The sequence below is a fragment of the Mustela lutreola genome, chromosome 4 (genome assembly GCF_030435805.1).
Source record: "Mustela lutreola isolate mMusLut2 chromosome 4, mMusLut2.pri, whole genome shotgun sequence".
Classification (NCBI taxonomy): Eukaryota; Metazoa; Chordata; class Mammalia; order Carnivora; family Mustelidae; genus Mustela; species Mustela lutreola.
Genome location: NC_081293.1, coordinates 713884 through 741850, shown reverse-complemented (window position 1 = coordinate 741850; position 27967 = coordinate 713884). Strand labels below are relative to the sequence as shown.

The window sequence follows — 27967 nt, the reverse complement described above, 5'->3', positions numbered from 1 at the left end:
GCCGGTACCCTCGGCAGCTGGGAGGGGCCCTTGGAAGGGGGTCCCAAACTTGTGCTAAGGAAGGGGCGAGGGACTGGGAGCAGGCTTGGGGTGCTGGGGAGCCCCAGCTGCCCTCTCCTTCTTGGCCAGGAATCTGGGCAGCAGTAAGGGGGGGTGGGACCTGGATGGCCAGGGGACACCTCCCCCAGTGCTCCCATGAGCCCTGCCTTGCCCCCGCCCCTGCACCCCCAGCTCCTCCCCCTCACTCCAGGGCCTTTCTTTGTTTAAAAGCTATGCACCAGAAAAAACGTCCCGTCCACAGAATTACCTGCCTGTTCCTGGTGTCTTGCCCTGGGGGCTTCACTCCCCTCCTCTGCGAGTGTGTGCAGCCCCCCCACAAGGGCTCGACGGGAGGGGTCTTCACATCGGCACACCTGCTCCCCACGCAGGGGGGTACGGGCTGCATGCAGGCTGTGTGTGACCTGTGACTGGCCATACAACACAGGGTCACCTCTGCTTCGGTGACATGAGTCCACAGACATCTCAGGGCTGCAGGTGCCTCCTTCCTCCGCTGACACGCAGCCAGTTACAGCCACCGTCACCAGCCTCTCGTGAGCATCTTACGACGGGGGCACCCCACCCTCCTTGGGCAGAGCGTCATGGCTCACTCTTGGCTTCCGGACCTCTGCAGTCACGATGGCCCCTCCAGGTGGTCTGTCTTCATCCTGTACTTCCAGGGTGCCCCCCTTGGGACCCACACACTCCACAGAGACACCCCACAGGCTCCAGCCCAGGGGACACCTGCAGCCAACAGCTGGAGTGAGCTCCCCTGCAGAGGGAGTTTGGAGCCCAAGACAGGGGATTCGCGGTGGGCCGGTCCACGCCAAGGTCGCCAAGGTCGCAGCAAACCTGAGCCCTCAGGCCCGCCCTGCCGCTTTCTTCCGTGGTCGTGCTTCTGAGAGGCGCCGACTCTCCCAGAGCCCCGTGCCCCTGCCCCCACACCCATGTGCCACATTCCAGAATGGGTCAGGCTGCAGCCCCCTCTCCACGCCCCAGCACCCAGCGAGAGGGACCTGCCACTCCCTGGGACCTGGGCCATGCTGGAAACCAACCCCTCCACTGTGCCGTGAGGACACAGGGTCCAGGCCAGGGGAGCTCTACAAAGCTGCCCAGGTCCCAGTCCCAGGAGGGCCCCCCAGGAGGGGCCGCCCCGCATCAGGACTGCAGAAGCCAGTCCTTGGCGGCCGTCACACCGCGTCTCAGAAGCCCTCTTCCGGGGTCCCAAGAATCTTGTCTCCTTGAGGAAAGGACAAAGGGAAGTGGCCGTAAATCACAGCTCAGAGCTCATTCCCCAGGGCTGCGCGGGCCCCAGATGTGCAATCGTGGGTAATGAGCTCTCTCCCGGGGGCTGCTCTCCCGGGGGTGGGGGCGTCTGACTGCGAGCCAAACGTGCTAATTGAGCACCACGTAAAAGATTTGTGTTAGGGCCGCTGCTCCGCGGCCGTCACTGTGCTCCCAGACGGGACAGGACTGGCCAGGTGGAGGCTTCCAGAAGGGCTCTTGGCTACCGTCCAGACCCGGTCCCAGCCCCCACATCGTGGGGGCATCATGGCAGAGGGCCTGGCTGTGCCACGGCAGCACCTCCCCAGGGGGCGGGTGGTGTCCACCGCTCAGGTGCCCCTTCTCCCTGTGTGTCCTGCAGGCCTTGGCCACGTGGAAGGGGCTGCCCTCACCGTGGAGCTGTCTCTGCCCCTCCCTGCGCGCAGGGCCCATGCTCCCTGACTTGAACCACCTTGTCTGCTCCCTCGTAGGCCCTTAGGACCTGCCCGTCACTTGAGTGGATACAGCCACGGGTTGCCTGTAACGGGAGGTCCCAAGGCCCCTAGTGGGTCACAGAGTGACTGAGGCACTCGGTTGGGGGTGGGGCCTGCTTTCCAGGAGACAGGACAGTTTGGAGGAAGCTGGGGGCCCCCCGAGTTCCGGAGGAGGATGTCAGGGTTCTGCCTCCGGCGAAGGAATGCCTCTGATGAGAGCCAATTTGCTTTCTAGGGGTTACTGAGCACTGAGGGTGGGGAGGGCTGGACCCCAGCCAGGAGAGGGTCTCAGGCAAGAGCGCTGGGGCCTGTCCCATTATCCCAGTGATGGGGCGTGCAGGGGCCTTGGTCTAGGAGACCCTAGTGTTTGCCCTAGCCTGGTGGGTGTACTGTCCCATAAGATCCAATAAGTGGGGAACATCCAGGCTGCGGAGAACAGCTCCTCTGACTCCGGGGGACGCACCTGCCGTGTGAGGCTCTATGCACCCCCTCCCCCAGGCTCCTTGTAATGTGTGGGGGTCTTTGGACCCCTGGCCAGTGCTGCATGCTGTCTGGCCGTCCACCTTCCTGGGCAATGGGCTCGGCATGGCTGGGAAGGGGAGTGAGCTAGGCCCAGTGCTCTGGTTTGGCCACGGGAGGCCCAGGGGCTCGAGGCCGTGTGCAGTGCCCTGGCCCACCAGCCCCTCCTGCCATGGGGTCAGGGGTGCGGGCACTCCCCCGGGTGCTGGTGGCCTGCGGCATCAGTACGTGGCTTGGTTACAGAGACCCAGTGAGCTCTCCCCACTTGATGACGAAGGGCCCAGGAACGGTCGTATCTGGTGAAATTTTTCGAGGGAACTTCACCCACCACACCAGCCAGAGTTCTGCTGCCGAGCCGGGTGACTTGCTTCGCTTCTCCTGAGAGGACTGCACTTGTCTTCCTGATGATGCCGCCATGGGGTTGCTGTGGCCAAGCAAAGGTGAGCAGAAGGGATGATTGTCGACCCAAGCAGAGTATTTCAGACACCCTGTGTGTCCACCAGTTTTCGGGCTCTTTCCCTCTGGAGGAAAAGGGCACATCTCAGACCCAGCCCAGGGCCAGAAGACCCAAGGAGCAGGGCAGGCGACCCTGGAAAACCAGCCACGGGGCTTTGGCGTTGGGGATGTTTCTTACGCAGGGTGTCACCGAGCAGGGGCTGACTGATGCATGATTAGAGCGTCCCAGAGCCCAAAGGAACAGGATGGTCTATGTTTTGAAGTCTCTGGTTGTGACCGACATTTGGGTAACCTTGACAGGCTCCTTCCCCGTTGCTCCCCCTGGACACTGAAGACATCTGATGGAAGGCCCTGCCCCCCGCTGCCCAGTGCAAGGGGAGGGGACATGTGGGCCGCTGACTGAGGACCCGTGGACAGGTAGGGCCAGGGCATCCTGGAGGCTCTGTGAGGAGGTGACCTAGAGCTGAGCCTACAGGAAGGTTGGGGTTCTGGGAGGTCTTTCCTGCTCCCAAGCAAAGATTTCGCAAAACCAGGGATTCCAAGGGCAGGCACCCCCGACCCAGGCCTCCGGGGTCTCTGGGGTCTCTGGGAGCCCCCCCCCCCCCCCGCAGCCAGCACCTGGTACCCTGGTGTATCCATTCCTGCAGAGGACTCCAGGACCTCCGGACAGAGCAGTGGGTACGGGTCTAGAAACATCGCCAGCTGCCCAGGGATCAGAGGCCAGGGTGGGGGCATGTCTTGGAAGTCGTCACCAGAGGAAGTTCAGACCCACCTCGGAGGCCGACTGCGTCTGTGTTGCCCAAAGGCAGGTCCCCGACTCACTCCGTGTGTGGCACACCAAGGCTGCCCATGACCACTGGGCCTGGCACACCCAGGAGCAGGATCAGGACGGTCCTTGAGAACGCCCAAGGCCCCCAAGTGAGACGAGCAGGACCCCGATGGAAAGGCCACGCCATGTGGGGCTGGGGCTTCTGCCTTGGGCAGGTGTGGTAGGGGCAGGGCAGGGTGGCCAGATCCCATCCTGGAGGGGGGCTTGCGGACAGCAGCATCCAGAGGACACGGGCGGCCTGGGGGTGTCCATGTGAGTAGGGCACATGGGGAAGAGGCACGGGGTGCTCACAATGGCCCCCGTTCCTAGATGCTGTGCGGCGGTGGGGGGGCCTCTGGGATTCTCCTCTGCAGCCTACCCCTCCCCCGGCCAGAGGGAGCCCACAGCTGGCCTGGGGCTGGGCGTGCAGGGGCGTAGGCAGGGGGCTCACGGCTCCAGCGGTGGCCGAGGCTGGCTGACCGCAGTGACTGGGTGAGGACCCTGCCCATCAGGCCCTGCGTCACACAACACTCTGGCTGTCTTCGGTGAGGTGGTTGCTGTTCCCAGAAGGTCGGCCCTGCTCTTCCTCGAAGCCCTGAGGACCTGAAGCAAGTTCCGACGGCCCCGCGCGAGGGGCCTTCCTGACTGCGTCACCCTGCGGGCGTGGTGGCCACAGCCGGCATCCGGGACCCGCCACCCCCTCCTTGGTGTTCTGCTTCCTTTCTCTGCTCCGGGTCCGCGGCCCTTACCATTGGTCGGCATGTCCACTCTTCATCCTTCCCTGGGTGCGCCGAGGGCAGGGCCGAAGCTATCTCCCCAGAAACTCCCGGCACGAGCGGGAGAAGGGGCCGTGCGTGTCCCTGACGAACACGATTCACGCATGACACACAGACCCCTGAGTTGGAAAAGTGACCCAGATCTGTAGCTTTGACCCAAGTCGAAGTCGCGGTTCCCAGTGGCAGGCACCGCCCGTGGCTTGGAGACGCATCTGGTGCCCAAACCCTTGGAGCTGGAAATGACAGAGACGCATGAGGGCACGGAAGGAAACCCACGTGTGGCCACACACTTCCGGTCACGCTCCCCATGCGGGCAGGGAGGGAGGAACATGTGACCTGGTAAACATGCGGGGTTCTCCGTCCTGAAAACAGGGCCCTGCTGTGGTCACGGGAGGGGAGCGCTGGGGGTTCACCGACGCAATGCTGTGGGGCATCGTCCGAACCGCGAGGGTCCACGGAGGTGTGTGTGGGGACTCCCCGCCCTGAGGGCGTGTCTAGCGTCCTGGCATCCTGCGCACTTTGCTTCTTAAAACACACGGAAGTCGCCTCATCGTTAAATCTGTGAACCGTTACCAGAGAAGGAGCCTGGCCGGACCCTCGGGTGCCGGACGCTCTGGAGAGGGACGGTGGCGAGGTCACGTCCCACCGTGTCTCTGTTGTGTTCTCTGCTGAGTTTTGGCTTGTTTTCCTACGAGCGCGCTTTCCTTTCATTACGGTTATAAAAACACCACCTGGGTGTGGGCCATGTTCAGGCGAGTGCCCGGGCCATGGGCCCTGTTCAGGCGAGTGCCCGGGACCGGCCAGGCTGGCGGCCTGCTGGCGCTCGGAGCCCGGCGTCTCGGCCGGGAGGCAAGTTCGGCACACCCGCCACTGCTGCCCTGCAGGTCCCGCGCGGCCACGGCAGAGTGGGGCCGGGCACAAACGTGATAGAATCCCAGAGATGACTCTGGGTCTGTCCCGAAGTCCGCAGCATGGCAGGAGGGGACCGTGTTAGCGGGTCAGCCCTGGCAGCCGTAGCAGATCAGGCCTTCCCCTGGGAGCGGGCAGTGGGGAGACATCACCCAGGTGGTTCTGACCCGAACTGGGCACCCAGGACCCACCTCCGCCCCCCCCCCCCCCGGTCCTCTAAGTAGGTTATCGATCGACCTGTCCTCTGTGTCTGAGCTCCTACCGCAGCCCCGAGAAACCCACTGGGCCCCACGGCCGCGCGTCTCTGCCGCCTCACCTTCCGCCTCCCGCTGCAGTTTTCGTCCATTTCTGCGTCCGTGGAGTCGGGGGGCTGCAGGCCCTCTCGGGCCACCCCCAGCCCCGGTGAGAGCCTCAAGGGCTGGCCGGGATTTCCGGGCTGATCTGGGGGGCTGGGGGAGAAGGGCAGGAGGCAGCGGAAGGCGGCCTGGACTCTGTCCACGGGTAGATGTCAGGGCCACGTCTGTGGGGTGTTGGGGGGACTCCGGCTGAGCCTCAGTGGCTAAGCTGTGCTGAATCGGGCTGAACTGAAAGCTGGGGGACATGCAAACTTTGGCAGTCGGTGCCGGGGGGCTTCCGGGCGAACAGCGTGTCTGCTTGTAAACCGTTAGGGGCTGAGAGGCAGCAACAGAATCTGGCACCTGCCCGACTTGGGGCCAGCCCCACTCAGGCCCCATGTGCCTGGGCCCTAACTGTTGATGTCACAGGGGTGGGACCGTGGAGCAGCCTCGCGGATGGGCTTCATGTCCACCCACACCAGCTCCGGCCACGTATGACCCGGCAGAGGCAGCGTGTACACGGCAATCAGGCCTGGCCTGCTGGGGACCGTTGCTCCTGGGGGCATCTCCTGAGAACCTGGTGGCTGGGCTGGTAGAGGCTCTGGCATAGCACACCGGCTGGCCAATGCCCCCCCGCCCAGTTCCTGGTCACCGTGAAGGTGGCAGCATATGGAAATGAGCTGCTCCCGGAGCTACGGCAGGACCAGCACAGCCAGCGGAGAGCACAGGGACACGGGGGTCGGTCGGGGGCCACACCAGAGCGGGAGCAGCCCCAGCAGGACCAGGCCCCTCCCTGAGTAGCCGTCAGGAAGTCCCGGACCAGAAGTGGGCAGAGGAGTCCTCCTGAACGGCCCTCGGCTCCTCGCGTCACCTGGTTTCCCGCTGACCCGGCGCGTGCAGACCAGAGCTGGGTCCAGAGCCAGCAGGTCACGTGTGCGTCTGAGGCTCCCCAGGAATGAGCACATGCAGGCGAGTGGGCTCCGGCGCTGCCCAACCGGGGTGTTTGGAAAGACAGTCTCTGCCCCTGGAGAGCCCCAAGGCTTCATGGTCACTGGGCCGACGGCCGTTCCGGGTGTCAGCAAGTCTCTGCTTCTCACTAGATGCCGGGGTTTGGGCTCTGAGGACAGTGCCGGTGCTCAGCTCTCCGAGAAACTTGGACCATGCCATCGTGAGTGGAGATCTCGCGGAAGGGGTAGTCTGGGGGGCTCGGGGCCCCAGCACTTTGCAGGACCCTGATGCGTTCCTCCCACTGTGTGGCTGGACAGCCTCGGCACGCACCTGGTCCTCTGTCTGCACTCGTCCCCACACCTGTCATGTTCCACCTGTTCGAGGGGTCCAGGGTCTGGGACCAGGTGTGGCTGGAACCACCAACCAAAGGTGTTGCCTGCGTGGGCAGCGTCCACTGGGAGACAGACCGACTGGGTTCTGCTTCCGGAACAACAGCCCTTAACCCACAGCTCCAGAAACGAAACAAAATGACCGAGAAGGCTCCACGCACCCGAGCTCAGCCAGCAGCAGGTGTCACCCTGACAGATGATGACCCCATAGAGCAGAGCCGGGGTCTCACTGCTGAGCGCTGCTCTGAGGGCCGGTGACCGCAGATGATGATCATCCCGCCCAGAGCAGCCCCTGCTCGTCCACATGTGCGTCTGCGTGCGGCCACACAGGTCATCGGGGGCTCCCCGCGTCTCTACTTGGGATCTCTCAGGGAATGCCCCAGCCCAGGCCCCACACCCCTTGGCCAGCAAGTTCCAGTTGTGGTTCTGACCACGCAGCCCGTGTCCACGCTGGGGCTGGGGCACAGGGCCCTGGGGTGGAGCCGTGCAGCCTGACCCCTCATGACCGCTGCCGGTGGCAGGTGGCAGGGAGCAGCTGATGGGGGCAGCCAAGCCTTTTCTGGTCTGGCTAACTCTTCCCAGGGGAAGTGCCAGGACACAAAGCAGTCAAGTCCCCAGCGAGCAGTGGTCATGTTCAGGGCTCCGGATGATGAAATTGCTCCACGTTATGCCCCTTAGGGATTTTAAAAGGAGAATGAAGACAGAGTTTCCAGCCTGGCTGTGAGAGTGGCGCTCAAAGAGCGTCCTGGGAATGCGGGGCACTCGGAGTCCCGCTCAGGGCTTTCCCGGAGACCCCCGTCCCGATGAGACCTTCACCGCTGCTTGTCTTGTCCTCGGGCTTCTGCAGGAACCGACGGCGGGCTCCGTGGCATAAATGCATTCCAGACCAAACAAACTGACAGAACTTGTCTGCCTCTGGGGGAAATTCAGCTGATTATAAGGTCTATTAAAATTTGATTAGTCTGAGATCTCTTTCCAGCTGGCTTGCAGAAACAGTGTTAATCTATTAACCGCTCATACACCTGTAGAAGTAAGAAAAATTTGGAGAAGTAAAAAAGAAAATACAAACCCAATCTGGTCTTCCTCGCACTGTGAATGTGGCGGCTCTGTGGATTTGCTTTCCTGCTGAATCTGCATCTCAGAAAACGGTGTCCCTGTGATTCGGGCCAGCGGCCGCGAGAGCCAGGTCACAAGGAAGGAGGTGAGCCGGACTGTCCCACCGAAGCCCTCATGGCATCTTGAGCAGGCTGACTGCCGAGACGGAATACAGCCCGAGCAGGTTTTGGTTGAGAACCCGTGTCCGGCATGAGGCAGATGGCAGGACCACTGCATCCTGGCTTAGGTGTCTCTAGGGTCACTTTTTCTTTAACAGCTTAATTACATGACTTTCTAAACGTCCTCCATGAAGGAGTCTGACCTGGCCAGTCCTACACCCAGCGAGGCACGACATTCCCGGGGATTCAGGGGCTGGGCAGCCTGGCCTCAGCAAGCACTGCTGCTGTTCCTGGGGCTCCAGGCTGGACGCACCTAGGAAGATGAGGCCTGGGGTCCCAGTGGCCCACAAGCAGTACAGGAATGGGTGGCGAGGGTCACCGTGGGGCTGGCCTCCACCGTCGGGCCCGGCCATGGAAGGTTCTTTGGTGCTCAGCCCTCATCAGTCCGTGAGAAGCGTCTGGAAAGGGCCGGCCAGGAGTGAGCCCTGAAACGTGGCTCTGTGAGAAGGCGGGCAGGAGGGGGACCCATCCTCCACTCCAGGTCAGCTGGTCAGCATCCAGCTCCTGCTACAGTGCAGCGAGCTCTGGCCAGCTGGACAGACACTTCTTGTCAGGGTGTCCCCAAGGACAGGTATCACCGCAGCCGAGCCAGGAGCCAGGAGAAGGGCCGGCCAGAGAGGCTGTTGGGAGATGTGGGCTTTGGCTTCGGGAGGCACATGGTTCCAGAGCTTCTCGCTGAGTCCCTCAGGGTCCCAGTCACCTTGATCCTCTGTCCCACGGCACAGACAGACTGCGGTGCTGGGGGCTGCGGGACCCCCCCACCCCAGGGCCGAGGGCCGTGCGGTGCATGCAGGGGAGAGGTGGGCGGTTCTGAGTAGCATTACAGGGTGACCCGCGCCCTGGGCCCGAGGGCAGGACGCCTCACCTGTGCCCAGACACGGTGGTCCCCTTGCCTGGACAGAGCCGAACCCCACGTCTGGGCCTGAGAGGCCCACATCTCGTGGGTCCTTGTTCGAGGGCTCATTTCAGAGACATGGTTTCAGCGAGGGCTCCTGGGACGGCCCCAGGGGCCGTTTGGGGGCAGTAACGGACGGGGGGAAAGGGGCAGCCGCCGCCAACGCCGCCTCCTGCCGTCTGTCACCAAGAATTAAAATCTGTAACAAGAAGAGCTCAGAGCCCCACGTCATTTGGCCCATCGGCTTCGTCCCGGCCCTTAGCCGAGCGAGGGGGCGTCCATCTGGTCCTCTTCCTCCAGCCTCAACGAATGGTGATAAAAATGTCAGACGATTCGATTACGCTGGCCCATGGCGCGGCGTGACTGAGCGGCGGGGCAGGGCGCGTCCCCAGAATCACCCGGACAAAGGCAGCCACGGCACAGGGCGACACATCCCCCCGGCCCCCCTACTCTGCAGCGGGCAGAGGTCTCAGCAGCCCCAGACTGGGGCCTGGGGGACGGCTGGTGGGGTGGGGGGTCGATGCTGAGGGAGATGGGAGCGGGCTGCCCCTGGGGGCTGACCCCGAGGGAGGGGCAGCACGTCCACCCGGTGCGCAGACCCTCACGGGCCACTTCTCCCTGAGGGGCGCCCCCAGCGTGCGGGGTCCGGGCCCCGAGCACCCCACCGTGGGCTGCGAGCCGAGACGGTCTGCGGCGGCCCCGTTGAGCGCCCGGGCGGCCAGCCCTGCCCTAGAGCAGCACTGCCGGCTTCTTCCTCTGTTTAAGGGTGAAGACGTGTTGAAAATTGATTTCTGCTGGAAATGGGATAATTAAACTGGTTGTTTCTATCTCCATCATCGTCATAATAAAACGAGGGACAGCAGGGTTGTGCATGGCATGAAGTAATATTGTCCATCTTAATGCCAGGGAGCATTAATTGAATACAGATGGCCTTCCTGGAGCGGCTCGGTTATATTTCAGAGAAACAGGATAATGACGCCAGTTAATCATTTTTACAAGATAGAAAATTACTGGCTCCTCTGGGAAGATCATTAAGGAAAACAATTGTTCACAGCAATTGAAAATAGAGTTTTAATTATTTAATATAGAAATTAAACTATTGGATACTGGTGCTGGACGACGGAACTTAATAGAAATTTACACACAAGCATCTGTGAGCGTTTTAGCTTTATTAACCCGCCTAATTTCTTAACCTGGGTCCAGCAGGGAGCCTGCTTCAGCCGTGGCTGGACTTACTGCTTGCAGAGGGCCTGGCGCACAGGCGCCTGCGGACCCCACACTCGCTGTCCCAGGAGCACCTGCTGGGAGCCGCTGGGGTACCCAGGAGCCCAGAGCACCTGCGCCAGGAGGCGCATACGCCGGCCAGGACGGGCCGCAGCCAGGGTCTCCCGCTCGGCAGAGGCAGTGGGGCGTGTGAGGGCTGCGTCACAGAGGGGGGACCTCGGGTGTGGCCGGGTGATGCTGCTCCACGGGGACGGAGGCGCGGATGTGAAGGGTTAAGCTGGGGCAACCCCCTTACGGGCCACGGGACTGTGACCCCGGCCACAGGTACTGACCCCGCTGGCCGGGCTCAGAGCCCACATGACCCGAGCCCCCAGCCCACTCATCCTCAGGCTCACCTTCCCAGGGCGGAGGGGGACACCCCCATACTGCCCGCCCGATCTGCAGGGGCCCGCCCTCCAGGCCCAGAGGACCCTCGGTGCTGGCGCACTGGGCTCCCACGCGGGCAAGTGTCCCCTGGAGGCCAAGGTGCTTTCAAGACTTCTGACTCAAACATCTGGAAATGGGGACCCGTGCTGAGTGGCCGCCCGGGAGGCGGCTGAGCATAGGAACGCGGGCAGAGAAATCCAGACATCCATCCAAACACCGACCCCAGGTGTGGGCTGGGAGTACATTTTTCCCTTTGTTTTTATTCTCCAAATTTCCTACAAGAAAATAGTTTTTAAAAGTCCTTTTTTAAAAAATATGGAAATCACAGGGCGCCTGGGCGACTCAGCGGGTTGAGGGTGGGTCTCCGATTCAGCTGAGGTCGTGGTCTCGGGGACTGAGATCCAGCCCCGCCTCTGTGCTCAGCGGCAAGTCCGCTGGGGGTTCTCACGCCCTCTGCCCTCCCCCACCTCCCTACGCTATGCGACTCTTAAAAAAAACATGGAAATCACTATTTTCTTCTTTTTTTAAGATTTTATTTATTTGACAGACAGATCACAAGAAGGCAGAGAGAGAGGGGGAAGCAGGCTCCCCGCTGAGCAGAGCCCCCGATGTGGGGCTCGATCCCAGGACCCTGAGATTATGACCTGAGCCAAAGGCAGAGGCTTAACCCACTGAGCCCCACAGGTGCCCCAGAAATCACTATTTTCAATTCTTAAATTAGAAAAGTGGATGCCACTTTTACAAAGGTGGTGACACACACGCAGAGAACAGCCGGGTTTGCGAGCGAGGGGCCCCGCCACGCTGGGCTGGGCCTGCACCGGCAGTCGGGCCCCTCCGGTCCCCCGCAGTCCCCAGCCCTGGGCAGCTGAGGCCGGGGCTCACGAGCGAGGGGCTCAGGTCAGGAAGCCTGGCTCCAGCCAAGGGCTCCCGCGACCACTGCACACACGCGGGTCACTGGTGCAGGGAGGGCCATCTCCCGGAGCCCCCCGGGCCTCGCGACATTGCCGATCTGACCACCCTTCCTCTGAGGGCTGCCCCCGTTCTAATTACCTACTGTCTATTATTACCAATAAATTCCGAGTGATCTTTTTTCTCCTTATAGTTTTTAGGGTTCCATAAATCCCCCCTATGCAATTTTCCGTGCTTGAATATATTACGGAATGCCACGTCTGTTACAGAAGCTAATTGATAATGTGATTCGTCATGTGGCTGGGGCATAATTCAGAAAGTTATTTCAAAGCCTCCCATGCGCGGACCAGCCCTCGCGTTTCATATTTCTCCCGGGAGCAGACGCGGTGCGAGGTAAAAATGTGGTTTGTGCGGATGAAATATTCCCAGAGGCTTTTATTCTCACTGTTTGGGTGGGAGCCAGCACCGCTCTACAAGGGAGCTCATCTGTCCACGGCGGCTCGGACTTGAATTTATTTCCCGATCATTAGTTAGCTCTTTTTTTTTTAAACTGGAAGAAGTATGTGTGCATGTTTGACAAAAGGGAAAGAATTAACCAAGGAGGAGGGAGTCACCATGCTTAGACTTGTCAGTGATGAGCTGCCTTTAAACTCCCCCGTGGAGCTGCTTACGGACGTCCGAGCAGTTGCAGAAACAGTGCTGTGGACGCGCCCTTCCCCGGCCACCCTGGGGCAGCGTGGGAACCCCCGGCACAGTGCCACGCACAGACCGCGGACCATGCTCCGTCTGCCACGTTCACAGGCCACGTGCAAGGGTTTCGCACAGGCCAATCTCTGGCCTGTGGCTGTGGGGGCTCCCTCCTGCCCCCCCATGCTGTGGCCCGCGACGCCGGCCTGCTCTCCCCGTCTGCGGCACCAGCAGAGAAGATGATGACTTCGTCTGGGTGTGACCTTGCCGTCGTGGCCTTGCTCGCGGCCTTGTGCCCCTGGAGCCATCTGGGGGCCATCGTCCACGGCTTCTCCTCGTGGAGTCCCGTTGGCTCGTGGGCCGGAGCTTGCTCAGCCGTCCCCGGCGAAGGACCCTCTGTGTGGGCTTCCCTCCCTCCCCTAAGTCCAGGACACATCAGGATGAAACCCCACCATCCACACCCCCTCACATGTGCCTCACGGACGTGTGCTGTCTCCCGTCCGCTTAGCTCCTGGTTCTCACAGCCCAGAGGGGACCAGTGGGCACCTGGCCTGAGGCCTGACTCCCTCTGGCCTGTGGGTCATTGTCTCTGGCTCCCCAGGGACCCCAGAGGTGGTGCTTAGAGGCCAGAAGTCTCCAGGTGAGGCAGGCAGAAGACATGACCTCTGGGCGGACACCTCGCCGTGTCGGAGGCCTGGGAAGAGCTGTCCTAGCAGCCCCCAGGGCCAGTGTCCCCAGGCCTTCCCACAGGCTTCCTGGGGCCCAGGGCGTTCTGTGGCCTGGCCCTGGCCGATGTCTGAGGGGCTGCTTGCCAGGACCCAGTGCCCGAAGACACTTCGACCTGCTTGCCCCAGACCATGGGCTCTCTAACGGCACCGGCTCCACCGGAGAGAAACCTCGAGCTGGCTCTCCCTGTCCCTGCCCCCAGCCCGCAAGACTCTTGGGACACCGGCTCCTAGTACCTCCTAGCACCTCGCCCTGGTCTCCATGTGGGCCAGGAAGGCTTGGGGCCTGGTGGGAGAACGCCTCCTGGGGACCAGGGCATGTCTTCTTCCTACGGCCACCCTCGAGTCTGGCTGAGCGTCCAGCTCTGCAGACAGTGGCTTCTCCCCAGGCTCCCCCAGTCCGCCGTGGTGCCCACAGGCGGCTGCAGCACGCTCTGCCCTGGGGCCTCTGAGACCCACTTCCGGCCACTTCCAGACACACTGTGGCTCTCCATGGAGCTTCTGTTCCTCTCCTGGGGGGCATCCACGGGCCCTGGGGCTGGATTTCACACATTCACTCATTCGGCAAACACTGGCTGAGCGCCACCTGGCACACCGCTGGACAGAGAGCATCCCCTTCCGGAGACTCAGGCCTTGCCGCGCACCCAGGGTCACAGACCACAGCACAGACACGTGATGCAGACACTCGACATCATTTACTAAAGCGCTTACACCAAACACGATGGCTTTCCTTGTCCGGGGACCACCGTGGGCCTCGAGGGACCGAGAGCCTCAGCCCCAGGGCCAGCCCCTCCCCCAAATACAGGCGGCTCCCCCACCACTGGGACCCGAGGGAACGCACAGGGCAGGGGAGGGTTCTGGGGGTCCTGGCTGCTGTGTGGTCAGCCCCCATGCAGAGCCCCACAGAGACGCTCCTCACCCCGCAAGGGGCCCCGTGCGGGCCGGGCAGGAGGAAACTGAGGAGGCGGCGCCAGAGCAGATCAGACTTGGGAGGGCCCTGGCGTGACTGAACAGAACTGGGGTCTGGGGGCAGGGTCACCGCAGGAGGGGCACCCTAGGTGGGCAGGGCTGGTGGTGGGTCCTGGGAGAGGCAGTCCATGTCCTTCCCTGGGGGAGTCACCCGATGGCCAGGTGCGGCAGCCCGTACAGGACCAAGTTGAGGGCGACGGGCAGCCGCTCAGAGTCGCTGAGCTGTGGCGGGGGGGACAGCTGCTTGTCCCACGGAGGCTCACCTGAGGGAGAGTGGGGCAGCGCGGCTCACTGGGGTGGGGCTCGCCGTGGACAAGGGTGCTCCTGCCCCTGCCTCCAGACGCAGCCTCACCTGTGGACCTACCACGCGTCCACCTCCACGGACACGGAGGCCCACAGGCGGTGGCACCCAGCCAGGGAGGGACCTGGCCAGGCCTGGGCCCGCCTGCCCCTCCCATACCAGTCCCAGCCCTGCGGGCCAGGGGTCAGAAGATCCCACCCGCTCTGGGCCTCTCTGGCCCCCAGCTGACGGCCACCCTGACTGTTGGGGGGACCTGTGTGACAGTCACGGTTTGGTCCCTTCCTTTCAGCGCACATCCACGGGGGACAACAGGCCACGCGGCGCCGTGGCTTCCCCTTCTTCTGTCCCCAAAGCGACTCCCCAGCAGCTGCTCACCCCACGGACTCCTCTAGCCGCGCCCCCTCTTCAGGCGCCGGCCAGCGCCAGGGCCTACTCCCTTCCTCCCACACGTGTTCAACAGCCTCTACTGTTTGGTGGCCGCGTTCTGGGCACTGTGGACTACGTCACTTCTAAGTTTTCAGCTCCTTTTGCACCGTGCATTTTGAAGGTTTCATGCTCCCGCCCCAGTGAGCACACCTGGCCTTCCAGAACATGGGCACCTTGAACCTTTCCAACGCCTGGTGTGTTTGGCCCTGAGGACCTGTGCTGCCAGCACTCACTGGGGAGGCTGTGCTCTCGGGCAGCACGTGCTGAGCCCCAGAAGTGGCCTGGAAACGGCGGGCACCCCAGCCCTGCGGCGCCGCGGGGACGCTGGCTGGGAGGTGGCCACGGGGATGGGGGACAGCATCCATTACCGTGGCTCCCCGGGTCACCAGCTCCCATTCTCTGAAGGAGACGGACGGCTCTCCCGATCGGCCGGCCAACAGTGAGCATGCCTAGGAAGGAAACATCCCTCAGACTGGCCGGGGCGCTGCTGGCCGGCTTCAAGAGAGGCCCACAGGGCTGGGGATGGACCTGGGACACCCGCGCCCACTCACTTTCCCACAGGATGCTGGCCCGCAGCGCGTTGTCCTGCAGGAATGTCGGCCACTGGTTTGCCAGGATGCTCCTGACCCCTACCAGACTCAGAAGGACGGCGGTCTTGATGGGGTCCTCCAAGGACAGCTGGGGCACACTGGGGGGGATCGAGGTCCAGTGGGACGGCCTGAGCCAACCCCAGGCCACAGCCCAACAGGCACCAAGTATCGGACTGACAACTCTTCAGGATCTTAAAAGACTCAGGAACCACCTCCCCCACCCCCTGCCCGCCTGAAATGCCATTTAACAAAACAAGGCTTCCGGAGGTTCGGGACCACTCCCAGCCTTGCGGTGGAATCAGAAGACAAAGCATCACGGTGAGACGGGCTGCGGCTCAGCCACCTTGGCAGCCCACATAGGCCCTGGGGTGCGTGGGATGTGGGGAGCTTGGAAGCCAGGGCGCCCTCCAGCCGCCAGCCCTCCGCCCCCTGGCCCAGGCCCCACAGGCCTTAGGCGGCCGCTGCTCCCTCCTCCGCTGCACACCCCCCAACAAGACTCTTCCAGGAAAGACACTGGGAGCAAATGGCTCCGCCCAGGGACACAGGGGCACGCTGTCCCCTCCTCCCTGGGAAGCACACCCATCAGTCGCAGGCCCTGGACACCCCCATTGAGTGTGTGGAGGCCAGGCTGCTGGCTCAAGCTGGTGTAGGGGACGGCAGGCACCTCTTCTTCTCGGAGTTCTCCACATGCCGCTGCATGCTCTCGTAGGACCGCGTCAGGTCCAGCAGGACCATCATCTGGCACTCTGCGGGGCACAGGAGGGACAGTCCTGCAGTCGCACGCCCAGGAGCAGGAGGCCGGTGCAGCCTGGGATGTTGCCCGGGGTGTGGGAGCCTCAGGGAAACGCAGCCCGACGCAAAGGAGGCTCAGACCTGACGTCCATATACCCTTTCCCAAGACCCACCGGCTGCACCAGCCCACAGGGACGTTATCTGCCTCGGGAACCCCACACCCTTTCAGTCATCTTGCGCAACTGGCTCAGCTCCGGCTCCCCAACCTGCCAGGGATGGTCTCAGGCTCACGGCCCTGTGTGCCCAATGACACAGCAACACTCGGCCGTGGGCATGCCGGCAGCCCCACATGCACAGAGTCGGCTGCCCGCTTCCTGCCGTGGCCTGGCTGAGGGCGGGCACCAGGACCAGCCTCGGTCGGGAACAGGGGCTCCAGGAGTGCTGCTGCTCCCGCACGAGCCTGCTGGGCCTAAGAATTCCTGTGACCTCACACATCTGAGCCTTGTTTCTACCTCCACTTGGGGCAAGGAACGTGCCACCACGGGCAGGCTTCCAGGGCTAGGCGGGCTGTTGCATGGCCCTTCTCCAGGGGGCTGGGAGGGAGCCAGACAGCAGATAATGATGTGAGGGTGTTCAGGTGCCCTGACCATGGGACACATGTCCATGTGCTTGTTATGCTGTCGTCACTGGGCTACGTGCCTCTTGAGGGTCCCTGAAAAGGCTCTCCTAGTGACAGTGTGGTGCGGCCGGTCTGCCCCTGCCTGGGGACAAGGTCTCTCAAGAGCGAGCCAGACCGCCCACTCAGAAGTCCTCAGGGGGCAGCCAGAGGGACCGCAAGGCCTACAGTGCCCATGTTTACGGGGGGCGGGGGGCTCTGGTCAGTGTGTTCTGGAAATGCCCACCGTAGACCTCCTGGTCTCTGCAGGCCCAGCTCTGCGGGTGACCCTCCCAGTCCCCGCCTCTGGCTGCACCGGCCGGTCTGGAATTCTGAACTGGGTCTCTGAGAAGCAGAGGCGGGACGCGAGCAGGAGGGCACGTCCCCCAGAGCCGTGCTGTGCTTGCCCAGGCCCCCTGAACCCTGGTTTAGACAATGACCGATGGGGACACAGGAGCCTTGCTCTGTCCCTGAGTGGACGCATCTCACGCACTTGGGGGGCTGCTGGGGGCCCCGAGGGACCGTCTCACCTCGTAGGTTCATGGCAGCCAAGCGCTCCACCAGGACGTGGGACAGAAAGCTCTCCATCCCGTAGAAGAAGAAGCCGCTGCAGCTGCCCAGGAGCTGCTCCCACTCGGCCTGGCTGCGGAGGGAAGCAGGGTGCCCGGCGGGTGGGGCCGGAGGCAGGCAGCGGGAGTCAGGGTGCCCGGGGGTGCTGGGGCCCGGACCACATCTGGCCCAGGGCAGCAGGCGCGACAGACGTCAGGACGTGCTCTGAAAGCACAGCCTGCCCTGCGCTCCTCACTCCCCGCCCCACCCCTGCCAGGACAAGGCTAACGTCCACCGTCCTGGAGCAGCGTCCACCTCCGTCTCGGGTTCTAGCCCCGGTTCTCCCGAGAACGGACCTCGGGTACCTGCAACGCTCTCTCCTCTCGCTGAGCTCTGGCTCTGGAAAGGGCTGGAGGGACTCTTCCCTGAGGGCCAACCACCCCCAGGTTTCTGAGAAAACGCCCGGCGGGGGGGGGGGGGGCGTCCCCGCCCCCAGCAGGCCCCGCCCCTCCCGCAGGCCCCGCCCGCGCGCCCCCCTGCCCTTCTCCAGCAGGCCCCTCTGCAATGCTGCCCCTTCTCCACTCACAGGCCCCGCCCACTCGGGCCCCGCCCACATCCCCGCCCCTTCTCCCGCAGCCCCGCCCCCACGGGCCCCGCCCTTCCCTCCCGCAGCCCCGCCCCATGGGGGCCCCACCTTCTGTCTCGCAGTCCAGGGTCCTGCAGTCCGTCCCTCTCTAGCAGGTTCTCCCTCACACACACCCCTCCACCCCTCCCACCTCCCCACGCCCCTCTGCAAGTCTAGAGTCCGGAAGCCGGGGGCACGCCCTGCACTGGACTGGCTGGGGGACCCCGGGGCCGCAGCAGCGGGGCGGGGGCAGTGAGGCCTCCATGCAGGCGCCGTGAGGACCGAGGAGCCTGCTGTGTGACCGAGGAAGGCCAGACACTGGGCTCCTCTGCGGATGGGGTGGGGGGAGTTGACAGGACAGAATGGGGGGTCAGGGTGGGGGGAGCCTGAGGGAGGGATGGGGGGGCAGAGGACAGCAGTCCCCACCGTGCGCGCAGCGCCCCCAGCTAGCTCGCGTGCACCTGCAGGACCGTGTCCCCAGACGCCCGGACACCAACCTGGGGACGTGCTTGCTTCCCAGATGCCCCTCCCAGAGCGCAGTGAGCGAGTCTCGGTGTCTTTCCAAGATGTCCCGGGTGACGAAGACAGGAGTCAGCTTTTCTGCAGCAGGAATTGAACGGACACAAAACACGGGAGCTCGTCTCTCAGGGGGACTCGAGGGGTGGGCAGCAGGCAGCCCCTGGCGTGGCCCCTGGCGTGGAGATCCCAGACGTGCTGGAGTCGGTCTGGCGCTTGTGCAAATGCCCGTGCGCCTTCCCTCCTTTGTAAAGAGACTTTACACTTGATCTTGGCCAAAAGGCCGAGAAGTGATGGAAAGAAATTTTAAAAACCCGTTTAGAAAAGAAGAACCACAGGAATTAGACACTCAGGCTGCGGAGGGTGGGGGGTTTCCGGCTCTGGGAAGGGGGCGGCGTACCTCACTTCAGGGTTCACTTTTCCTACCGTCTCGTCCTGACTTGACTGTGATGGCCACAGGCCACAGGACCCCACTGCCCCCACCTCCCGTGGTCCGTGGAACGGGAGGCAGCCGAGGGCAGAGCCCGGAGGATGGCATGTGGCGTGTGTGTGCGCATGTGTGTGCCCATGTGTGTGCGCGTCGAGGGCCCGCGGGAGGCGCTCACCGATGCCCCGCGCCTCCTCGTAGGGGTCCACGACGACTAGGTCTGGGTTAAGGAGAAACAGCGCTCGCCCCGGGGTGTCCCGGGCAGCGGGACCATAAAGGATACACTTGAAGTTGTCGGTGTCCACGAGGACGCAGTCATGGGGGAGGAGCCGGGGCGGGGCGTCCTGCACCAGAGACAAGGGTCGTTGGAGGCCTGCGTCCTGGTGGGGGCCCCGCCCCCCGCGCCCGCCTGCCACCTTCTGTCCCTTCTTCGCGGGGCTCCTCTTCCGGCCTCGACCTTCCTTCCTCACGGCCCCCTCGGCTGTGGACAGCAGAAGAAGGGGGTGTCTGGGCTGGCACAGGAGGTAGCACCAGCATTCTGAACACACGAAATGCCCCTGAACGGTTCACTTTACTTTTTTTCTTAAGATTCTATTTATTTATTTGACAGACAGAGATCACAGGTAAGTAGAGAGGCAGGCAGAGAGAGAGAGAGAGGGAAGCAGGCTCCCCGCTGAGCAGAGAGCCCGATGTGGGACTCGATCCCAGGACCCTGCGATCATGACCTGAGCCGAAGGCAGAGCTTAGCCCACTGAGCCACCCAGACGCCCCTGAACGGTTTACTTTAAAATGGTTAATTTTTTCACCTTAAGAGAAAAATGCATAAAGTGGTGAGAACAACTGGCTTTCAGGTTTGTAAAGCCAAGAGAGCCGGAGTTTCTGAAACATGAAGGCGCGCTGCGCCCGGGGCAGAACAGTCACCGGAGGCCCCGCGGCCGGCCCGGCTGTCCGTTCGCCCAGCGCGCCCGTGGCGGCCCGGTCAGAGGCCCCGGGCGCAGCGGCTCCTGTGCCTGCTGCTGCGGACGTGAACGTCTCTGTTCCACGGCTGCCGGATTCTGCGGCAAGATCGCGGCGGGCCCCAAACCCAGGACAGTTCCCTCCTTCCGCCCCCGCCGCTCCTTTCTGCCGGGGCAGCTCCCTGGCTGTGCCATCGGCCCCGGGTCTGCACGGGCTTCCCCGGGGCGCGGGGTGTTCCGTGTGTCCCGCTCGCGGGACACGCCTGTCACGAACGCACACATCGACCCGCTGCTCTCCCCCTGCAGCGACGGCCCCGTAGACGTCCGCGTCCCTGTAACCCGATGTGACGACCCTGGTGAGCTCTTGAGGGCAGGCTGGGCGGCGCGAGTTCTGTTCTTCTCTCTTGTGCTGCCCTTGGCCGTTTGGGTGTCGGGGCCGACAGACGCCGAGGACGGGTTGGCCTCTTCTCTCTTCTCAGGGCTGTCTGTGGAGACTGATGGGGACGGTTTCTGGAAAGTCTGACGATCTCAAAGGAGCAGCTCTGCCTTCTCCCTTCCGGCTGGTTCCGGGAACTCGGGCTTTTCCGTCTTGAGTCTGGGAGCAGGACTTGGTCCGCTTTGCCTCAGGGTGCGAATACGCTGTCCTCAGGGCCCTCAGGATCTCTTAAGTCTCTGACGCATCGTGGAGCTGGTGTCTTTTCATTCCTAACTTTGTGTATATGTGCCCCATCCGCTTTTTTTCTTGGTCATTCTTACCAGAATGTGTCTATTTTATGAGTTTTTAAAACTGTTTATTTCCAGATGCCTGGCGGGGGCTCCGTCGGTTAGCATCTGCCCTCGGCTCACGTCGTGATCCCGGGGCCCTGCCCTGCGGTGGGCCGCTCCTTGCTTCAGATGCTACTGGGATCCTGGGATCGCGTCCCGCATCGGGCTCCCCGCTCGGAGGGGCGTCTGCTGCTCCCGCTCCCTCCCCCCACTAGTGCCCTCTCCCTCTCTGTCAAACAAATAATGTATTTTTAAAAATGCATACTGCTTTGTTTGCTGTTGTCTGCTCGCGTGCTCATTGTACGCGTCCCCTGCTTTCTTGGGGTCTTTCTCCCGTTTCGTCTGCCGTCCTGGCTCCAGCTGCGGGGGCCGGGGCTCGGCTCGCGCGCCTCCAGCCCCCCTGCTCTGACACAAACGTCCGGAGCTGTGCGGCCCTTCGCACCTGCTGCTCTAACGCCGGTCTCGGGCTTCCTGTGGTCACGTCTCCTGAGTCCCGGGAGACCAGCAGAAGCCAGTTTCTAAGTTTGCAGGCACCTCGGCCTCCTGGTAGTGGCTTCTGTCCTGAGGCGGCTGTGGCGGGGCTGCTGAGCGCCCTGGGCCGGGCAGACGGAGAACGTCCCAGTTGCTGTGCGGCTCCCGTGTCTGTCTGTCCAGGCCCGGCTCAGACTCTCTCCGCTTCCCGCCGTTTGTGCGGCCGGCCGGACGTGCGGGTGAGTGCGGTCTACCTCAGCGGGCCGGGCCGCCCGTCCTGCCCTGGGCGTGGGCCGCTCCTTGCGTCAGACGCTGTGAGGCGCAGCGCGTTTATCCTGCTGGTGACCCGACCTCGTCACCCGGGAATGAGCCCAGCCCTGACCGTGCGCCCGTGGTCGGTCTGTTTCACACGACGGCCTCGTCACGCGCGGTCACGGAGCCTGGTGTGGCCGCGTGCTGACTTCTGACCCGCGTGGACTCATCCCCACCACGCTGCCCTTTGACTTTTAGTCTTCCCCCGGGTCCTCTCGCTGGCCACTGGGCGAGGTGTCCGCATCGCTTGTTCTCCTGCCGGTTTCCTCTGTTGGTCTGGCGTTCAAACACCGGTTCTGTCTCTGGTGGTTCTCCTGAAAGACCTACTGGGAACGTTTCACCCTCAAACATGCCTGCGGCCAGAGCAGCTCCGGCCTCGGGGTGCGCAGGGCCCTCCGCGCTCGGCGACGCGTGCAGACCCTGAGCTCACACTTGGTCGGCATTTCCCGTGGCTGCTGCAACAAATTCCCCCACACGTGTGGTGTCTCACAGACCTGGAGGTCAGGGTCGAACGGGGTCCCCCTGGGCGACAATCAGGGTGTGGGTGCGGCGCTGGGGAGAATCGGGTTCGGTCTCCTGCAGCCTCTGATGGCCACGGCGGGGCCTCCCCGACCTTAGAGGCAGCAGCCCAGCCTCCTCCCGGGTCTCCGTGACCCTCCTGCCTCCGTCTTGGGAGGAGCCGGTGCTGTCCTCGGGGCTCCTGGCTCATCCAGGACACGCTCCCGTGCCAGCCCAGCCCCCGGGTCCCACTCCCAGATTGCAGCAAACAGGGGTGCACGTCCAGGCCACCAGGCCTCCCCCTGTCCCGGGATGGCCCTTCTCTGCCGCGGCCACCAGCCCTGGCCACGCGGAGCTGAGGAGAAAGGATACTCCGGTCCAGGGCGCTCGCGCGCGGAGAAAGGGAGCCGCTCCTCCCGCTGTGGGCACGGAGGGAAAACAGACGCACTCATGCGTGTCATGGGGAGGAGCTTCATGGCCGCGAAGTAAGAAAACAAGTTTTTAAAAAGGCCCAAAGCGCCAGCAAGTGAGAGGAAGTTGATACTTTGGCTCTATTAGAACCTCGTGCTGGACCACATGGGCCCGTGAGCGGACGAGCTAGAGCGCGAGACGGTCTCTGTCCCTCACTTAAATAAGAAGAAGCTCCATAGGGAAACCATGGAACCCCACAAACCGAAAACAACAAAAACCAGACAACTGGCAAAACGTGGCCCTAGACGCGGACACGAGCAAGTCTACAACGTAGCCCGGAACGTGAGGTGGTGTGTTGCCGTCCTGTTGTTTGAGGGGGTCTCGGACCCCGCGAGCTGCCCCGCGGAGGGCCCTCCCTGCTGGTCGCGGCCGGCCCCGTCCGAGGAGGGCATGCGCGCCGCCGTCCGTCCCCCCGGCCCCTCCGCTCTTCGAGCCCCTCTCCCTCTTCCTTCCGTTTCCACATTCTCCTGAGCTTTGTGCTCCCCTCGCCTTCACGGTGTGGGGCAGGAGGCTGTCGCTCGCCGCCGGGCTGTCTCCGTCGGAAGTTGGGGTCTCTCCTGCCCTCGCTTCTGCGTGGCCCGTGGCTGCTGCTGAGCTCTCGTCCCTCTGAGCACCTGCCCCGGACTCTCCTCTCCGCTGCCTCTGTCTGGGGTTTATGGAAGTTTCTGGACACATGGGCTTATGGTTTTCATCAGATCGGGGTGGGGGGACACTGGCCATTACTAATTCCTGTGTCCCCCTCCGAGGGCTCTGACGCCAGGTGGTCAGCTCCTCTGGGCGCACGGCCCGTCCTCCGTGAGTCGGCCGTGTTCTCAGGGACCGGGCTTCACGCGGCCTGTCCTCCGCTGTCCGAAACCCACGCTCTACCTATTCTGGTCTTCACTTGTCCCGCCGGACGGCAAATTCGGTCCCTGTTACCTCCTCCTGATGGAAGCCAAAGTCCAAGCTAGTTGTCTTTAGCCGAGCAGCAGCCCGCACAGAGCACAGGCGACCGGCACTGGGCACGTGGGCGCGAACAGCCCCCGGGACACGCACGGTCAGCCCGAGTGCGCGGCTGCCCCCGGCCTGAGTGTCCTCCGTCTCCTGGTGCTCTCCCTCACCGCCTGGGAGAGGAGGAGCCCTATGGTGGGTCGCACCCATCCCCGCCATCCGAGCAGAGGTGTGTGAGGCAACAACAATGTGCTGTGTCCCCTTCAGCTTTAGCCCCTCGCAGACACTGGGCGCACGGCAGGGGCTCTCTGACCACCTCCGAGCAGACGAGGGCCTGGAAAGGAGCGGGACAAGCGGCGTCTGACAGGAGCGCACGCGAGGCACTGCAGACGGGGCCGGACAGACGGTCAGTGTGAGTGTGGCCCGGGGCGCCCCTTACCTGTCTCCTCCTTACGGAGGCGGTTGCACAGCATCTGCAGGGAGAAGTCTCGGGACAGAGCGGAGACCGTCTCCTCCTCGAACACGGGAAGACCTTCCAGCGGCAGCTCCAGGAGATGCTTGTCCACAACGAGGACGACGTTGTCTGCAGCGTCGAGCTGAACTGTGCACGGGGGAGACACCAGCTACAAAGGCAGCAGGAGACATGCTCCCTCGGACGGGCAAGCCCCTGGGTGGGTCTGTCTGGGTCCGTCTGTCCGCAGGGCAGCAGCTGGGTCGTACACACAGGAAAATTCTGGGCTGGGCTCGGCCTGTGAGGAGTAGGGCCTGGAGCGCGCCCGGACTCTCTGGGGGGGATGGACACTGGTTCAGGCTGAGTCACAGCTCAGACCCAGGCAGGGCCCAGGTCACAGGGCCATTGCGTCCTCCGTGTTTCGAGGACCTGCCCCCCATGGGGCAGCCAGTTCCCAGGGCAGGTCCAGGAATGTCATGACTCCTCCCAACCTCGGAGCCCCCCTTTCAAAGAATGAAGACATAAGCTAAAGGACTTGCACCCCGCGATGTGGCAGGTTCTCCAGGGGCCATGCAGCCCGTGGAGGAGCTCTCGGACCCTCCCGGCCTGGGAGAAAACCGGCTCTTTGTGGCAGGTGTAAGGGGACAAGGGGACTGGATTCACTGTACGTACTAAGTAAAAGCAAATTACTTCAAAGTGATCAGAGGCCTTAATCTGGGGAATCTTTAGGGCAGAATCTCATTCACAAAAGTGGTCTCAGGTGGGCAAACTCTGGCCCCTCACCCTCAGGGCCGGCCCCAGGAGGCGGGGCCCCGGTGTGGGACCTGGAGCAGCCGTGTCTGGGGCTTGCTGTTGGCCCGAAGCCACCGCCAGGCGCTTTTGGGAATCAAAACACCCTTGGATAGAGCAGCCCGCCTGTCCCTTCTGTCGTGGGGGCGACAGAAAATCAACCAATGAAAATGCCCTTGAGAAAGTGATTTATAAAACGGCAGGTGCCGGGCTGAGTGCCTGAACCCGCACGGACAGGCCACAGCCTAGCCGCGGCGGCACCGGGCACAGCTTCCCTCAAGGTCAGCGGATCGCGCACACAGCAGCTCTCGGCCCCTTGTGTCCTCTGGGCTGCGCACACTCAGGATGAGCTGGGCAGCCGGACAGCAGACCAACAGCAACATGGCCACTGCCACTTCCCCAGGAAGGGCGAACACGCCGGGGTCGGCGGGGCTGTGGGCAGCGGCCCCAGCCCCCACACGGGGGACCTCCCACCTCTCCGGGAGCCCCTCTGGGGAGGCCTGTTCCCATTCTGCCTGGGCTCTCCCAGAGGGACGGGCAAATCCCAGCCCAAGTTCTCCAGCAGAAGTTCCCCGCGGGCCCCCACTCACCGTGGGACAATTTCCTTTCCTTGTCTTTGCCCTTTGATTTCCCGTGGGAATCTGCAGCGGCCGTGGGAATCTGTGTCCTGGAAGTCAAAGGCACGTCCTCAGGTTCTTACAAACATGTAAACATCACACGTACTAAGAACAGGGGGAACATCAGGGCAGTGAGTGCCACGAGGCCCTTTCCGTGGCTCACTCTTGGGGACAGGTCTCCCTGCGCTGGGGGCCAGTGGTAATGGCACACGCGGGCACAAACAGGGCTCAGCGTAGTCTCCGACCTCCTGGCAAGTCTCAAAACTACCACGTGCCCAAGCCCCCCAACTCCTTCTCTACCGAACCTGAATCACAGGGGCTCGGGACCTGGGCCGCACCCCCCACAGCTCCCGGCAGCAGCAGCTGAGGGGACCAGAGTGGCCAGGACGCGCCCCCAGAGAAGACTTGGAGCAGCACAAGGGCTTGATCCCTACGACAGAGGGTCCCAAGTCGGGCATCGTGGATGTGCGTTCTGCATGGCCTGACTCAGCTTCACGACGTCCAAGGCTCAGATGTCCACGTGGGAACAGCGTCCCCATCCCACAGCCGGCTCCTCCCAGGATTCAGGGAGGCAGCAGAGGAGGCCTGCAGGCTGAGCCCCCCACCCCGGCCGCCCCGGCTCCCAGGCACCCTATCCCTGACTGCCTCCACCATTTCAAGGCCCTGCTGGGGACAGATGGTGGCCCTCCTGTCTGTCCCAAGAAGGTTGCCAACTTGGGGCCCGAAGCCCACCCCGAATCAGGAGATGTGGCCGGCCCCTGCCCTCGGAGCTGGCAGCCCACAGCACCTGGCCTCAGGGCAGCTGAGCACGGGGAACAGCGGCCTCAGGTAATCCTCCACGGACGCGAGGACGTCACCGAATCGCTGCAGAGACTGTCCTTCCCTTTCTGGGCGCGCACTTTCCAATTCCTGTGCCAACCCCGACGTCACCCCGGGATCAGGAGCGTCTGAGGGCGGGGGAGGGGGCTCATAACCCCCCACCCGGGTAGAGCAGAGCGTGGGAAGGGCCCTGCGGACCCTCGAACCTGCCCTTCCCCCCAAAACCTGGGCTCCCTGCACCCCCTGCCTGCTCCGTGATCAGGGCCCACCCGAGCCCCCACAGACCGAGCTACTCGCCGGCTCTGCCTGCGGCTCCTCCGCGAGGCCCCCGCCCCCCGCCCCCCGCCTGGCGTGTCTGCGGACACCGGGAGGAAGCCGAGCTCAAGCATTGCGAGAGCCGGCTACGTGAGGGAACCCGCACCTGGGCGTCCAGCAGTGCGGGGTCTGGATGGCCGGTGCCACTCACCTAGCCCTCCCTGCCACACCCTGCAGCAGCCGGACCGGGACCGGCCCCTGCACTGTGGCCGCGGCACCCCGGGGGTTGGGCTCAGGGGCCTCACCATGCCCGAGCTGGGAGCCAGGTCTTCGTTGCTGACCTCGGCCATCTCCCTGCACCGCTGGGCACTGGCCAATAGGCAGGAGAGGGTGTCTGGATTCACGGCCACCCGTGCCACCTGGCAAGAGCCTGTGGAGAGGGACACCCTCCTGTCCCCACCCCATGGCCTCACGGACCGCCCTCGGGCAGAGGACAGCACGGGGGTGTGCATGAGCACGGGGAGCGGGAAGCGTGAGCGGAGGGCGGGCACGTGGCTTCTCCACGGGAGAAGAAGGTCCCGGCTGTGGACAGGGCTGGCTCGGGGGCGCTCGTGAGGGCTGGCAGAAGCGGGGACACAGACGCATGTCTCCGTTCCACAGCCTCCACCGCTTGACATGAAACGTTAGGTGGAATTATATGCCTGAGACGTAAGGAGGAAAGTGGGAGTGTGTGGTTTGGGGAGAAGAAATCCTGGAGGGGGAGGGGGCAGCTGGTCCACATCTGTGCGTCACCGGCCCCAGGGGCGGCGGGGGTCCAGGAAGCACCACCCTGCCTCCCTCCCTGTCTCTCCTGAGCTCAACAACCCCACGCAAGCATAGGAAGGGCTGGGCCCCAAGTGTGGGTCGTGGACCCGCCTGCAGCACGTGTCCCCGGGCCGCGCGCCCCCGGGCGGCAGAGGCGGCAGAACTCACCGCCCACTTGCAGCAACTTCCCTTTGGCCGCAGGAACCGGCCTGGGTCTCTCATAGGCAGCACAGTACAGATGCGTCCTGTGGGCAGGACGCAGGGCGGGGTCACCAGACCGTGGGGTCCCAGACGAGCCCCAGAGATGCAGACTCAGTGAACCACCTACCTCCATCCCGGCCGGAGCCCCGCCCCAGGATCACCGCGGCCACGTCGGGAGCCAGAACGGACACAGGCCCATCCGGACTGTGCCCGGCAAGCCTTCTGCCCCACGGTGACTGTGGCCTTCAGTCGCCGCACAGGCGCCATGCTGCGGACCACAGGTGCCAGCCTGGCCTCGCCCGGGGCCGTGCTGCCCCACCCATCTCGGCTGGGCGCCTCGGCCAGCCTGGGGGGGGGCCTTCGGTCCACCCCAACATGCCCTCCCGCCTGGCAGCCCCGGTGCCGGGTTTGCACCCACTGCCAGATGTGCTAGCAGGGTGGGGAGCGGCCCCAGAGCGGGGCGGGAAGGCGCACCTGTCCGGCGAGTGCTGCAGAGTGAGGACCCGAAAGCTGGGCGGGATTTCGTTCAGGAGGGTCAAGTGCTGCTCCGTGACCCTGAGATTCTGCCAAGCCTGTGGGTGACCGGCAGCAATCACTGACCGCGCCGGTGCAGGCCCCTCGCCGAGAAGTCCGCAGAGGCTCTGTGCAGGGGGCGGGGCGCTCAGACCGGGTGCCCCCTGGCCGCCACAGGGGGCAGAGGGCGCGCCAGGAATCCCTCCCGGGTCTCCTGCACAAAGCTGACCTGCGGGCGCCGGTGAGCCTGAG

At 63.7% G+C, this 27967-nt stretch overlaps 1 protein-coding gene across 5 annotated transcripts in view; it reads right to left on the bottom strand.

Annotated features, from left to right (window-relative positions):
- Positions 1 to 13749: 13749 nt before the first annotated feature.
- The window catches only part of CFAP46 (cilia and flagella associated protein 46), an 89003-nt gene continuing 74785 nt past the window's right edge, over positions 13750 to 27967 (bottom strand). For 4 of the 5 annotated variants that reach the window (XM_059172764.1, XM_059172762.1, XM_059172763.1 and 1 more), the window contains exons 45-59: positions 27677 to 27774; positions 27170 to 27246; positions 26503 to 26627; positions 25911 to 26032; positions 25097 to 25173; positions 23706 to 23867; positions 19280 to 19344; positions 19147 to 19207; positions 19042 to 19077; positions 18418 to 18520; positions 17277 to 17389; positions 16024 to 16105; positions 15321 to 15457; positions 15138 to 15218; positions 13750 to 14305 (exon numbers count right to left, since the gene is read on the bottom strand). In XM_059172764.1, coding sequence (XP_059028747.1) covers positions 14190 to 14305; positions 15138 to 15218; positions 15321 to 15457; positions 16024 to 16105; positions 17277 to 17389; positions 18418 to 18520; positions 19042 to 19077; positions 19147 to 19207; positions 19280 to 19344; positions 23706 to 23867; positions 25097 to 25173; positions 25911 to 26032; positions 26503 to 26627; positions 27170 to 27246; positions 27677 to 27774 — 1455 coding nt within the window. In that variant the 3' untranslated portion in view covers positions 13750 to 14189. Of the gene's footprint in view, positions 14306 to 15137; positions 15219 to 15320; positions 15458 to 16023; positions 16106 to 17276; positions 17390 to 18417; positions 18521 to 19041; positions 19078 to 19146; positions 19208 to 19279; positions 19345 to 23705; positions 23868 to 25096; positions 25174 to 25910; positions 26071 to 26502; positions 26628 to 27169; positions 27247 to 27676; positions 27775 to 27967 lie in introns of those variants that run through there. The other variant, XM_059172765.1, reaches the window with a different exon arrangement.